At 36.7% G+C, this 14411-nt stretch overlaps 1 protein-coding gene across 2 annotated transcripts in view; it reads left to right on the plus strand.

Annotated features, from left to right (window-relative positions):
• The window catches only part of NUDT6 (nudix hydrolase 6), a 34569-nt gene that overhangs the window by 18165 nt on the left and 1993 nt on the right, over positions 1 to 14411 (plus strand). For both annotated transcript variants that reach the window (XM_061192008.1, XM_061192009.1), the window contains one exon: positions 11648 to 11702. In XM_061192008.1, coding sequence (XP_061047991.1) covers positions 11648 to 11702 — 55 coding nt within the window. The remainder of the gene's footprint in view (positions 1 to 11647; positions 11703 to 14411) is intronic.

Genomic DNA, 14411 nt, shown 5'->3' on the forward strand with positions numbered 1-14411 from the left:
TACCCTTTTACTGTTTGTTGTAGTTATAATCACTTTTACAATTTTTTATTGTTTTTTAAATCTGTGTGCTTGCTTATTTAAGTAATTTTCAATCCTTTCATATATTTGCCTATCCTATTGTGTTTTTCTTTTTTCTATAGGTTCTTGCTTCTTTTCTATTTAGAGAAGACCTTTCAGTATTTCTTTTAGGGTAGGTTTAGTATTGCTGAATTCTTTTAGTTTTTGCTTGTCTGAGAAATTCTTTTTCTCTCCTAAATGATAATCTTGCTGGGTAGAGTATCCTAGGTTGCAGGTTTTTCCCTTTCAGGTCTTTGAATATATCATGTCACTGCCTTCTGGCCTGCAGAGTTTCTGCAGAGAAATCAGCTGATAGCCTTATGGGGTTCCCTTGTAACTGACTCTTTGTTTTTCTCCTGCTGCCTTTAGAATCCTCGCCTTAACTTTTGCCATTTTAATTATGATATGTCTTTGTGTGTGTTCATGTTGTTTGGGACCCTCTGTGTTTCCTATACCTGGATATATGTTTCCTTCTTAAGGTTTGGAAAGTTTTCAGCCATAATTTCTTCAAGTACATTTTTGATACCCTTTTTTCTCTTCTCTCCTTCTGTGCATAGGTTGGCACACTTTACATATCCCATAGATCTTGTATGTTGCTTTCATTTTTTTTCATTTGTCTTTCTGCTGTTCTGATTGGGTGATTGCCATTATTCTGTCTTCTAGATCACTTATTCCTTCTGTGTCATTTAGTCTGCTATTCATTGCTTCTAGATTGGTTTTTATCTCAGTAATCAAATTGTCTGTTTGATTGGTTCATTTTTATAGTTTATAGTTCCTTGTTACAGTCATCTGAATTTTATTAATAATCTTTTTTATTTTATTAATAAATAATGAATTTTTATTATTTATTTTTATTTTATTAATAATCTTAGTAAATTTTATTTTATTAATAATCTGAATTTTATTAATAATCTTTTTTTTAACTTTATTTATTTTTGGCTGCATTGGGTCTTTGTTGCTGCCTGCGAGCTTTCTCTATTTGTGGTGAGCAGGGGCTACTCTTCGTTGCAGCGTGTGGGCTTCTCATTGTGGTGGCTTCTCTTGTTGCGGAGCATGGGCTCTAGGCACGTGGGCTTCAGCAGTTGTGTCACACGGGCTCAGTAGTTGTGGCACATGGGCTTAGTTGCTCCACAGCATGTGGGATCTTCCCAGACCAGGGATCAAACCCGTTTCCCTTGCATTAGCAGGCAGATTCTTAACCACTGTGCCACCAGGGAAGTCCCAGTAATCTTTCTTAAATCAGCATTTTTATTACCTCATTTTTGGACTCAGGGTCTAATAGACTGGTGAGGTCTGTTTCATTATTTGTTCTTTCAGGAGATTTCTCTTGTTCTTTTAATTGGGAGTAATTCCTCTGTTTTTTAACTTTCTCTGTCTCCATGAATTTAGGAGAAACCATTATCTACTTTGGTCTTGAAGGGGTGTTTCCCTGTGTAGACTGTGTGAGTCTGTTATTTTTGGTGCAAGGGCTTGTTTTGGTATAGATCAGCCACTTCTTTCTTCAGAGTGTGCTGGCTCTTATCCCATTGATAGGGGTTGTAATAGGTGTTGTGGTGTGCAGAACCTGTGCTAGGTGAGGGGCAGGGCCTCCTCTTTGCTCCATGGCTGTCACCACCCTGTTGGGGGCAGTGTCTGCTCCCCAGTTGTTGAAGAAGCCCTAATGGTTGGGTGCAGTTAGGTTCAGTTGCCAGTTAGGTTCAGTGCATGCTCTGCCCCAAAGGAGGTGACTGCAGAAGCATATAAGGTCTGTGTAGTCACAGCGAACCTATGCACCTGTAGTTGCCCATGGTTTCGCCCAGAAGCAGCCCGTGGTCTCGTCCCTTTCTCTGTTGTGTTGATCCCAGACCTAGTGCTAGGCTGTGGTACGGAGTAGGCTGGGGCTGGAGGCTGTGACTGCAGGAATTGAGGTTGCTGTGCTGCACCTGGGACCCGGGCAGCTTCTGTGGTAGACCTCTACCAGGACCTATCGGCCCCACATCCAGCTCCACACTGCAGTGTGAAGTGGGTGGAGCCGGAGCGCTCCCACTGGAAACGTACCACTGCGTACTCCTGTCCAGGGCCTGTCTGCTCAAGACTCAGCATCCAGCCACTCTGCTTTTCTCTGGCACCACCTATGCATGCGCTAACAAAGTCTGCTGCAGCCAGACCCGCCCCTGCTGTGCACACACCTACCATAGGCTCCGAGGTTCTCCTCAGACCACACCTCAGACCCTTCAGGTTGTCTCTGTGCAGCTATATCGAGTCCTCTCCCAGGGACTTGGAGATTTGGCAGTTAGCCACTGCACGTAATCGTGGCACCGCCTGGTGCGTGCACTGACAGTGTCTGCCCAGTTTGATCCACCACCCCCATGTGTGCACTGCTAGTGGTCTCCGCAGTTTGGCCCTGATCCACCTCAGGCGGCCCAGTCTGTGTCTGCGCAGCTAGATTGAATCTCTGCCCTTATCTCACACCAGGCTGAGGTGTGGAGTAAGCGGCACCCAGGCGTTCACCCCTTCGGATTGGGAAGTGTGGCAAGGCGGCACCAGCCAGCGCCGGTCTCTTTTTGCCCTGATTGTTAGCAAGCCAGCACGCACACACCCCTCACAAGCAGAGCCTAGGCTTCTCCAGCCCCTCTGTCTGACCCCACAGATTTCCCAGCAGGCACGGGGGCTCCCCGGGCCAAGCGTCTGCCTGTATGGACCGTCTCTCCTTTACAGATGGGAGTGGTAAAATATTTGGTTTGAGAGCTAGATTGGGAACAGAATTAAAGAGCCTCATACACCCAAATAAGAACTATAGGCAACTAGAAGTAACAGAAGTTTTTAAGAGAAGTACCATGCTTAGAGGTCAAATGCTTTCATGCTCAGGAGTATAAGTGACGAGAATAATTACTTTGATACTTTCTGAGACTTCAGTAAATATTGGTGGATAGAGTCATACATTTTTCTCCTCATATATGTTTTTAAATTTTAAACTAATATTCATAATTATAGCTGAAAGCAGTATCAGTCATTTCTCAGAAATGCTATCTGAAAGCACTCTTATGGTATTAAGTAACTTTAAAGTTTTAGTTAAGGCAGGATCTCTGACTCAAACTAAGCTTTATCTTCAACAGATTTTTATTGGGTACCTAAAGTAGTATTGTGCCTAGCCTTCAGTAAGTTTTATATTTGAATTGGAGTACATATATATATGTATATTTGATGGTAATGAGCGGAGAGTAAGTAGGAAGCAAGACTGAATGGTAAAAATAGGGCCTAGTTATGAGGGGGCCTGAGAGTCAGGAAGAGGAGTTTAGATTTGACATAGAAACAATTCAGATTTTGTTTACTGAAAGATTTTGATTGAGGTGACAGTGATGAAGATGATATATGGACAACTATACTCTGTTTATTTATCACTATACTATGTTATTTACCCTTTTACCATAGGGTAAATTGCTGGATCCAGAAATTGGAGATAGGGTGAAAGGCACGCAGAGAGGCTATTTACCCAAAATTATGCAGATAATGTAGTAGTAAAACCAATCTAGCCAATCTAATTTTAGAGTCTGTAATCTTAAAAAAAAATTAGCCAAAACCTAAATAAACTCATTTCATGTGAGAGTGATAAGCCCTGATTCTCTCCACATTGAATTCCAAGCATCAAGTAAGGATTTCAAAGACATACAGCTATTTCCCTACACGCCATGAAATTATGAGGGACACCAGATGGTCCTTAACTTATCCTACTCTAACCTACAAAAGAAAAGTTCCCGTAGTCATTATTTTACTATTTTATCATTCAGGTCTTAACTACCCTTAGGCCAAAGGAGGTTGTATTAATATATAATTAATATTTAGTACCCAAGGTCTGAGAAAACTTATTTAGGATTTTGTTCAATTAAATTGGGTTAGACTGAAAGTGGATATTATAACTCTCTGCAGTATGGCAGAGAGATGATATGCCCAAACATTATTGGCAGATACCATATATATATGGTATACAAGTATATACAAGTAACATAAATTGGTTAATTTCTTTTGGTAAGTTTGAAAAATAATCTATACCTTGGTATATAAAAGTTACTTCTAAAGAGATATTATAAAAGGTTTTACTATCTTTTAAGTGTATCCCTTTAACTGTCTTTGCCTTGCATTTAAAGAAGCAGCAGTATCACCAAAATTTAATTTTTTCTATGCTCAGGTGACATAAGAAGTTGTACAAACAAAATTGGATCAGGAGACCTGGGTTCTAAGATTTGGCCCTGCCATTAGCTAGCTATACAATTCTGGGCAAATCTGTGAGCCCCTGGGAACCTAAGTTGCCCCATTTATGAAATTAAGGAGTTAGATTTGATGATCACAAATGAAATATCCCAATACTATAATTCTCCCTATACACTTATGCACATGTAAGATAAGATACCAGATATAACCTGGTTTAAACCACTTTGGTATTTTGGAAGGAAAAGGGTAAACTTTTAAGATTTTAAAATAGCACACTGTGTCGTAAATGTTAAGGACTTGGACAGAGACTGAAAGACAGCCAGAGTAACATGATTGCTCCATTCTGAGCAGTTTTTCAGGGCTGGTGGATCAACCAAATAAGAATCTATTTATGTAATTACTCATTTATTAAAACATGGAAATTCATAGAGAACAAACCTAGGTCTAACTAATAATATTAAAAATTGGCTTGCAGTCTGAAAAAAAGAAAAGAAGGAGCTTCCCTGGCAGTTACGGCTAACCTGTCTTACTCCAAACCTAGACAGCGTGATGTTTTCGGGATGGTTTTTTTTTTTTCCTTATAAAACCTTCCAAGACAAATGATTTAACAGGTTTAGTTTGCAGAAATCAAACTTCCAGAGCAATCTGTATTGCAGCAATTGAAAAGGAAAGAATTGAATTGAGCTTTATTTTGAAAACAGGGCAATAGTCAAAACTATGTATACTAAATTTGCCTAAACTCCACTGTAAATGACTAAAAACTTTTATGATTCTCAGTTAATCATGATTGCATTCAGTGCCTCTCTAGTTTCGCTCATCTTAGTTTCAAAGAAATAATTGCTAGTGTTTTCTGGAATGTTTGTTAGTCTTTTCCAGGGTAGTTGGGAAACAAAGGGAGACCCAAGACTTAATGACTAAACAAAAACTCCAAGAGACCTATCCACAGTGGCATTGTTTTAGCCATTCTTTGTCCTGTAACATTGGCTTATAAAGATGTGAGTGGAGAGTTTTCCATCCTCCACCTCAAGTTTCCTTTGGGGGTCAGTTGCCTTTAGGGTCAATTGAAGGTCATACCCTTAAGCTGGGGGGACTTTTGAGTAATTAACCCTAGATAGGTTCCTAAATGGTTTATTTGATGTCTCTTGGAACCAACAGCCATACCTGAAGAGGATTAAAAACCCAAGTAAAGTGTAGCACCAGCTCTGCTATGGCTTCCAGCCTACTAAAAATTCATAACCAAATATTTGCTAACACTCGACCATTCTCCAAGTCACTTGTTCTTCTGTTATAGTACACATTCGTGATCCTAATTGATGAGGTTTTCAGGCTAAACAAAATTATTTTAATTCCATCATTTTGCTATTTAATAGAAATAAAATCAGATAAATAATGATGATAATTGTGATGACAAAATACTTCTGCAAAAATTTTCTCATTTAATAATGGTATTCGTTATTATCTCCATTTTTCAAAAAAACTTTAGAGAGGTTGCAGTAGCAGTAACTTTTTCAACATTACACAACTGGTAATTGGCAGTCAGAATTTAAGTCTAGAGAGGAATCTTTTCACTAAACTAAAGCAGATGAAAACATAAACGGAATTAAAACTTGGATTTGAGGGAGTCAGTAGTTTTATGGCAATGCCTATCATACATTGCATAGGGTACAAAAGACTTTGCTTGAATGGGGTTTGTTTTTTAGGGAAGTAGTTTTTTGATTTTTTTTAATACATAGTACAGATGCCACTGTCTATTGCTTAGGTTGACAATTCCATTCATGAATCAAGTATCATGCCAACAATGATACTTAAGCCGTATATATTTGGCCTAAAGAAAAAAAAAAGGTTAGAACAAAAGTGTGTGAAGAAAAATTATTATGGAGAAAAGGGACATGATTAAGTGAAGGATATAAAGAGTAATTTTAGAAGTTATGGCAGCTTCTAATAAAGTTTGTGTATGCAGTTTCTCACCAGGTGCTGAAGGTTAGTTTCCTTCCTGGCTGGAAGCTCCCCAGAAAGGATTTATGGCAGCTTTGTTCTCAGAAAGCTTTACCTTTAATCAGATAAAGGGAATCTCAGAAAAGGCTTCTTTCTGCATCTTGCTGTATCTCAGATGTCTTCAGTTTAAGGTAATCTTTATACCATTCTGGTAGGTTGTGCATCCCTTCATTTGGGACTACACATAGCTAATCAAATCTCTAATAAGAAATGCTGTTCAGCTGCTGATGTCTCTGAACTCAGAGGGCCTGGGACCCAGCATCAGCTGGCTGGTGTCTCTGGAGAGGGGATACAATGAAGCTTATGTTGGAAATGCTGGGAAACTGCGAAGTGGATTTGGCTGTTGCTATGGGAAGGAGCTGCTGCTGCCAGAATGAAGCAGCATGCTGAGGCAATACAGGAACCACAGCACATGGGAAGCCCACAGGAAGCAGACAGTAGGAGCTGCTCCCTTCTTCCTCCTCCAGCCTTGCAGCCTGTTGGTGGAGCCCTAACAGGGAGTCAGTTGGCAAGACCAAAACTGCTTAGCAGAGTCCCAGCTCCAGCATCACTAGACAGAGCACGGAGGCTGAATTGGAAGCTGAGGGACAATAATAGTGTCAACTTCTTAGAAACCACACATTCTCACACCCCTGCCCCACCCCCAGGCCTGATGAATCAAACTCTGGGGATGCCGCTCAACAATTTGTGTGTTAACAAGCCCTCCAGGTGTTTTAGGTGCACAGTCAAGTTTGAGGACCTCCAAACTAGAACACTGGGCATCCAGATTCTTCATTTGCTGATTTTCAGTCTTGCCAGTGATTGGTTCTTTAAGAATGAGAAAGTACTGCTGCTCAGAATCTAATCATGATCCCCACCATGCTTCTAGGCAGTTGGGATTGGCAGAAGTTAGAAACAAATTCAAATTATATAAGACTTTGGTTTCTTTGTGAATTAAATAGAAGTGATACTCTTACCTAGGGTTTTGATTTAAGTTATAAACAGAGATCTATCAGAGCAATAAAATATAAAAACTGAGTATTAATGTGTAGCTCAATGTTGTAATAAAAAGTATAAAGTGAGACTAAATCATATTTAATTTCTGTAATTATTTTGGTGTTAAGTGGAATTTAAGCATAAATGATAGCTATTAGCTGTAAATAACTAATTAGCATTATTTTCAGACATCTGAGCCATTTTTTCTCCTTTCTTTGCATGAGCAAATGCACACTCAAACTCAAAGCTGAAATACTTAAAACATGTCCTTTCTCCTTTCCTACCCATACAGTCCCTTCCTTTGTCCCTGCCCCATGATTCTGAGGAACAAAAGACCTAACAGTGGCTTGACCTGGTTTACAACCAGGTGCTAAAGAGCTGAGTTAATGGTAGGGACGTAGTCATTCATTTGCCAAACATTACTGAGTTCCTGTACATAACTATGTTGTAGGCTCTGTTTTAAGCTCTAAGTAAACATTAGTGAACAAAGCAAAGTTTCTACATTTGGAGCTTATATTCAAATAGGTAAGATACAAATAATAAGTGAATGAATAAATAATATATAAAGTGATAGTGAATGTTATTAAGAAAAATACAGTAGTATAAGGAGAAAGAGAATGACTAGCCTTGCTATATTGTGCATTAATTTTCTGTATGCCCTAAACCTAGCACTCAGTAAATTTTTATTGAATGAATGAACAAACTTATTAAGACATCTCTGTGGTAGCATCTGTCTCATAACAGTGATAATATTGTAGTTAATTAGATTTATCTAAACACAGTGGCCCTGAATTCTGAAGAGTGAGAGTAGCAGCATTAAAGACCAGAACAGTGAAAAGAAAAGATGAGATCTCAGGCATCTGACCAAGTTTGAGTTAGGGAAGAATGATAAAGTCAAATAATATAAGAACCAAAAGGAAGAGGCTAGCAAGTCTGTACCCTTGTTCTAGGTTCTTGAGATTAGACAGTTTCTATTTGAAAGAAATTAATAGTCTTTGGGGGGTTCTGTTTACACAAATTCCTAGTTAGGATTTCAGCAGCCACACCCAGGGAAGATCCTGAAGCTAATCATCTGCTTAGGAAAACAGAAGATGTCTGTGGGGTTGGAAAAATAGTGAGAAAAAGGATCAGAAAATGAGTCATTCCTATCTACCCATTCTAGAAACGCTAAAATAAACTTGAGTTTATCTTCAGGATAGGTTTTATAAGAAACAGTGGTATTAAACTGAAATTGCCTTAACAGAAAATATCTTACACTCTGTTAGTAGGAAGAATGCATTAAAAAAATAATACCCTTTGTTGATATCCAAAATGCCTACTATTGGGGCTAGCAGTTCCTAACACCGAGGAAGGAGAGAGGTTCCAGTGATTGATGGGACCACTGTACATCATTTACACTCGCTTCTATTTTACACTCACACCTACAAACACACACACGCACACACACACACACACCAGACTTATAATTGGCAAACGTATAGGAAAAATTTATCATCACATTCACCATTCTACAATATGCTGGAATTACTCTAAATATGCTTTAAAATCACACATTTTTATAACTTAAAAGGAAAACTGCCCTTTGTAGTATGTAAAAATCAGATCAGATATGCTTCAGGAACTAGATGACCTCACTAACTCAAAGCAGGGAGGGGTCATATATGTGAATGTTGGGTAGGACCCAACAAGCAAAGAGGCACGAGAATGTCTGAGTAGAATATTTCTTTTGGAAGAGAGTGGAAAGTTCCTTTTTTAAGATTAGGGAGAAAAGGATCTTGGAATTTTACACTTGAAGCATAGAGATGTTTTGTCTTTTATTGGAAGGGAGAATAAAGATGAAAACAGAAACTATGGGTTTCTGTTCATATTCAAAACCCAACCTTACCCCTTCCTCCGTAATTTTTCCCCTATGAAACAATATACTGGAAGTGTTAGAGTAATAGTAAATCACTAGCAGAGTAACAGTAAATCACTAGTGGAGTAACAGTAAATCAGTAGCAGAGTAGTAGTAAATCACTAGCAGAGTAATAGTTAATTACTAGCAGAGTAATAAATCTCATGCCAATCAAACGATTCTCGATAGGGAACTCACAGGCAAGAGGTAGATACAAAGACGTTTGATACCAAACTAGGTTTTAGTTCAAATTCACAAACCCTGGAGGAATGTAAGACTAAGATACAGATTCTGGTTGGGTTTATATAGAATGTTCCAATGAGATCTGAAGATCAAAAGATATATGAAAAAGCAGTGAATAGTGGTAAAGGATTAGTGTGAAAATAGCAAACGAACTTTTTAAATTTCTTAAAAGATGATTAGAATCAGATCGCCTGGATTTTAACTGTGAGTTTTGCTACACACTGTGTCACTCCAGGTAAGTTATTTAACCTATTTGTCCTCAGTTTCATCACTTCTAAAATGGGAACAAGCGGTAAGGATTCACTATATAGCACAGGGAACTGTATTCAATATCTTATAATAACCTATAATAGAGAATAATCTGAAAAAAATATATGTATAACTGAATCACTTTGCTGTACACTTGTACACTTTGCTGTAACACAATATTGTAAATCAACTATACTTCAATAAAAAAGAAATGGAAAAAAATAAAAATGGGAACAATAATAGTTTCTCGTGGGGTTACTATAAAGTTTAAATGTGTATAATTATTAAAGCATTTAGCATAGTGTCTGGAACATAGTGGACATTCAATATACATTACCTAGTAATATTTATTATTATTACTTATAATACTGCTAAACCCAGCTAGTGAGAGTATTTTTTAATGTAAAAAAAAAAGTGAGAAGACCTACTTGTCCCTCCACTGATCTATCATATCTACAATATTAACCAGTTTTTTCAAACTTAGGCCTCTCAACCTACCACTTAGAACTAACTGTAAGCTCAGGCTTTTGGGGAGGAGGAAGCTGTTTTAAAATAAGCTCTTTAAACCTAATTGATGCCAGAAAATATCGCAGACTAATCACCAGCATAAAAATAATCTTTCCGTACCTAAGGTTTATGAAATAATCAAAATCAAATGTCTGTGAGCTGTTTTCAATCCTTATAGCTAGCATTTTCCCCTGCTAATAAGTTCATATCTCCAAATTTAGTCAACAGTTTCCAATTATTTATAATCGGGTCTAGGTAAAGATTTTTAAAAGTTGATTTTGTTTTGGAGGATTATTTGTTTGCCCTATTATAACATTTCTTTTGTTAGAAACAATTTGTGGTGGTGAAGTTTAATATACTAGCAGACAAAAGACCGCATAGTTTTTGTAGAAACATAGCTTCTGGAACAATTTCAAAATGGAACCCCAAAGACAATGCATTAATGTTGAGATATTCTTAGAGATATATTTCTACATTAAAAAAGTAAAACATAATATGCTTTATAAATTAATCTCAAGTCTGAGCCAGACACAGAAGGGTGGAAAGCCTCAATTCTGTACCCACAAAATCAAGTCTGTGGAAACTCTGGGAACCATGCCACTGGGCTCCAACCTAGCATAGTTGGGAAATGACACATTCTTTAAGAAGCTCTTGTGCAGGAAATGAGTGGGTCACAAAGCACACCAGTAAAGGTCCATAAACTTGTTTTATGAATGAAGAGTATGAGGTGTACTGGCTCCAAGCTGCAGTCCCTTTATGAGGATGTCATAATTTCTCATTCTTCAGCTTTTATCATGGTGATGGATTGATACAACAGAATCCGAACAGGAAAAAATAATCGTGTCAGCCATAAGAATATTGTCCCATGTCACTTCAGAATTATTTAAAATCAATTTTCCATATTTATCCCCATTCCTAGATCAGATCTTCCCACCTGCTCCTCCCCACCAAAAAAAGAAATGATGTACAAAAAGCCACAAACGTAAACTAATCAATTTTATTCACACTTCCCATGAAAAGCAGTTACATTTTTACATAAAATCATTAACACAGAGAATAAGGGAAATCTTAAGATTAACATATCTGATTAGACACACAATACAGAAAGTAAATGTGAAAATTAAAAGTAGCATACTTTAGTGATTAAATTTATACTGTATTTTCTACTTATTTATAGCAGCATCAGTAAGATTCCTCTATTTTTTAATAAACTAGCAGCAAAATTTTTATAACTACACAAATTCAGTAGATGTTTCCCCCCCACTGTTTCACTCATACAGAATTTATCACATTAACCAAACAAAACCACTTCTAGTTCCTGAAGAAAAAGGTGGGAAAAGGTTTCACAAGTCACCAGTTTCCCCTAAAAAGAAGGGAGGTGTGAGGAAGGAAGCTGAAAAAAATTGGCGTGTAATTACCAAAAAATAAATTCTTAACCACCTTGACCAATTATGAGTAAATTTTGTGGCATCTCTGTGTGTTTGTGTATGTTAGTGAATAAAAGGTATGTTAACTTTATTTTCTGATTTTATACTGCAGTTGAAAAATATGTGGAAGTTTCCAGGAGGCCTGTCAGAGCCTGGAGAAGATATTGGTGTGTATTTTACATATCTTTAATTGACTTGAAAATGTTGAGGAAATTTATATGTTTACTTTCTTGCTCTAGAGCTGAGAATAAGATTTTAACTTTTCTAATTGGTTTAGACTAAGTCAGAAAATTTCAGTGAAGTTACTTCAGGGATGATATAAAATTAGCAGCAAAACTTCTAATATTACAACTTATTTCATTGTTATAAGTAATACCATTAGGAGCATAACACCTATTTTTCTGCTTAGGACTGCTTCTAGATTAACTTGCTTGAAAATGAGAAGCTTTGGATGTACATCAGTCAAGTTTAGCATTAAGGGTTATTTTGAATATAACTAAAATTGTTGGAATTAAACTATGATAAAACAAATTCTTGAGCATTCTGTCACACAAGGATGAAGAGTAACTTTTAAATGAATTGTGAAATAAGAATTATTTATAAAGTCAATTATAGAACAGTGGTGACATAATTCTTCTGTTTATGAAAATTTTATCTACTGTTTATTTTGCATAGTCAGAAAGCCAAAACATAGTAAAATGTCTCATATGAGAAAGTCTAAAATGAGAGATAACTTCCTAAAACAATCTACTGAGCTCATTATGCTCAGGATTTTACAGGAAGGAAAGAATAGAAACTGAGTTTTCCTACCTATTCCTTAAACCATTGGGTCAAGTGCAGTCCCTAGCATAATAAATCAACTCATTTCATATCAGTACTATTTGTCTATGACTTTTTCCTCGATATGTATGTCCCCTAGTCTCTTTAGCCATCATTTATATGAAGGCAATGTCCTAAATTATTTTTAAGTATTTTAAATATATATACTTGAAACGATTTTTTTTAATTGTTCCACAAATTAAAAATGCCCTATGCATAGTATAGAATCAACTCCTAATATCCTATAAGTAAATTCACTACATTCAGATATATCCATAGCAAGTTTTGTTTTTTAGGTACTTACTGACCTTTTGCTTAGAGTTTGCTAGGCCTTCTGTTGAAATAAAAAGGATTTTGTAGTGGTGCAAGTGTTGAAAGAGAAGGACATTTATTCTAGAACTCCTGATTATCTCACACTATCCTTATGTGATATGAGATCATGTGAACTAGTTAAGTTTATGTTTTACATCCTTATCCAGTCGATACTGGGCAAACAGCCATCTACAGGAGAAGGTTTGTGTAGCTTCCTCTTCTGAGTCTTGCCTTCTCAAATGAATTGACTTTTCTCATTTGAGTTTTTATGGATAGTCTGAGTTTCAGATATATTTAAATGTAAATGAAGAAACACATTTCCAAGCCAAATGTGTATAATTGTAGGTCTGAGTGTACTCCAGAACACTTCAAATCCATATTATTAGGAATTCACTACTTTTTTTGTGTGTTTGTGGTTGTCACAACAACCCACCTATTCAGAGATCGTATATACACCTCACCGTGTGGAATTAAGAAAAAAGCAGCAATTGGCATTCACCACACTACCTAGGAGTAGTATAAATTGAAGCTTTGCCTCAGAACTGATAAAACCCTGAAAGCAGCTAGAAATGATAACTGACAGTAGAGATCTGGAAGACTATGTATAGAGGGCATTTCTATTTTGTAACAAACAGTACAATAATAGATTATTCTTAATGATGAAGCCAAATCATCCAGGAATTATTTAAATTATTTTCTTTAAGCTCTGTTTTTAGGAAAGTATGTAATATACTTTAGGTATACTGCCATCACAAATGTGCAAACATTCATATTGGCTCTTAAGCAGTAAACAGTAGTTAACTGAGAAGCACATTTGTTTGGAATCCTTCATTCTTTGATACTACTAGGTAAATGAAACACTATTTTCCGTAGTGCTTTAAAAAAAAAAAAAATTAAGGGGGCATATACAAAATAGAATGCAATCCTTAGGTTTTCATATAATACCCTAAGAGTACAATACATGTACAAGGTTAAAAATGGAGAAGCTGCCTTACTGAAAAAAAATCTCATTTACCACTGACAGGAAGAGCATCCCTGCATAGCCAAAGGTCTTTAAAGCAGGGGGTCTGATCAGAGCTTATCAGTGTACCAGAGTCAGAGGGAAACACCAGGAAAACCCATATTCTGCACAGTTTTTCCTTTTATTTTATTTCAATCTAATCCTATTAAATATTAGAAAATAGAAATAACAAATATAAATTCCATTTCATTATTGTCCTTTAAACAAAACACTATGACGTTTTTAAACATACCTTTCAACCAGCAAAAATAAAAACAAAACCCTCTTGGTTTTTCCTATGTTCTTCAAACCTATAAAACAGTTATTTCAATTTAGCTTACAGTACAGTAAAATAATAAAGGTACACGAGAATAAAGCACTTTATCTAGATAAAAAAAATCTTTAAATTCATGGTAAAATCTTTGGAGAAGAGATTTCAATCTTAAGATAGAAGGGGTTCTTCTAGATACAAAAGCGCTTATTTTGCCCTTACAGTTTTTAGTCTAGTCAATATCATGGATTCAAATTAAACAGATCAAACTACCCAGGCAGCACCAATTTTGAATCAACTGCTGTGGTGACTGCTGAGCAGGGCAGATTTCGCTCACCAGCCCCGTCCTGTGTTTCCATAACACACCAATAGGCCAGACTCAGGAACTAAATGCCAAACCCTTGATTAGTGTTGCTAAAAGCTAAACAAGACCCCCATGGTCATTTTTCAAAGTGTTGTTTAAAGAATAAAAAC

This window comes from Eubalaena glacialis, chromosome 5 (genome assembly GCF_028564815.1).
Source record: "Eubalaena glacialis isolate mEubGla1 chromosome 5, mEubGla1.1.hap2.+ XY, whole genome shotgun sequence".
NCBI classification, from domain to species: domain Eukaryota; kingdom Metazoa; phylum Chordata; class Mammalia; order Artiodactyla; family Balaenidae; genus Eubalaena; species Eubalaena glacialis.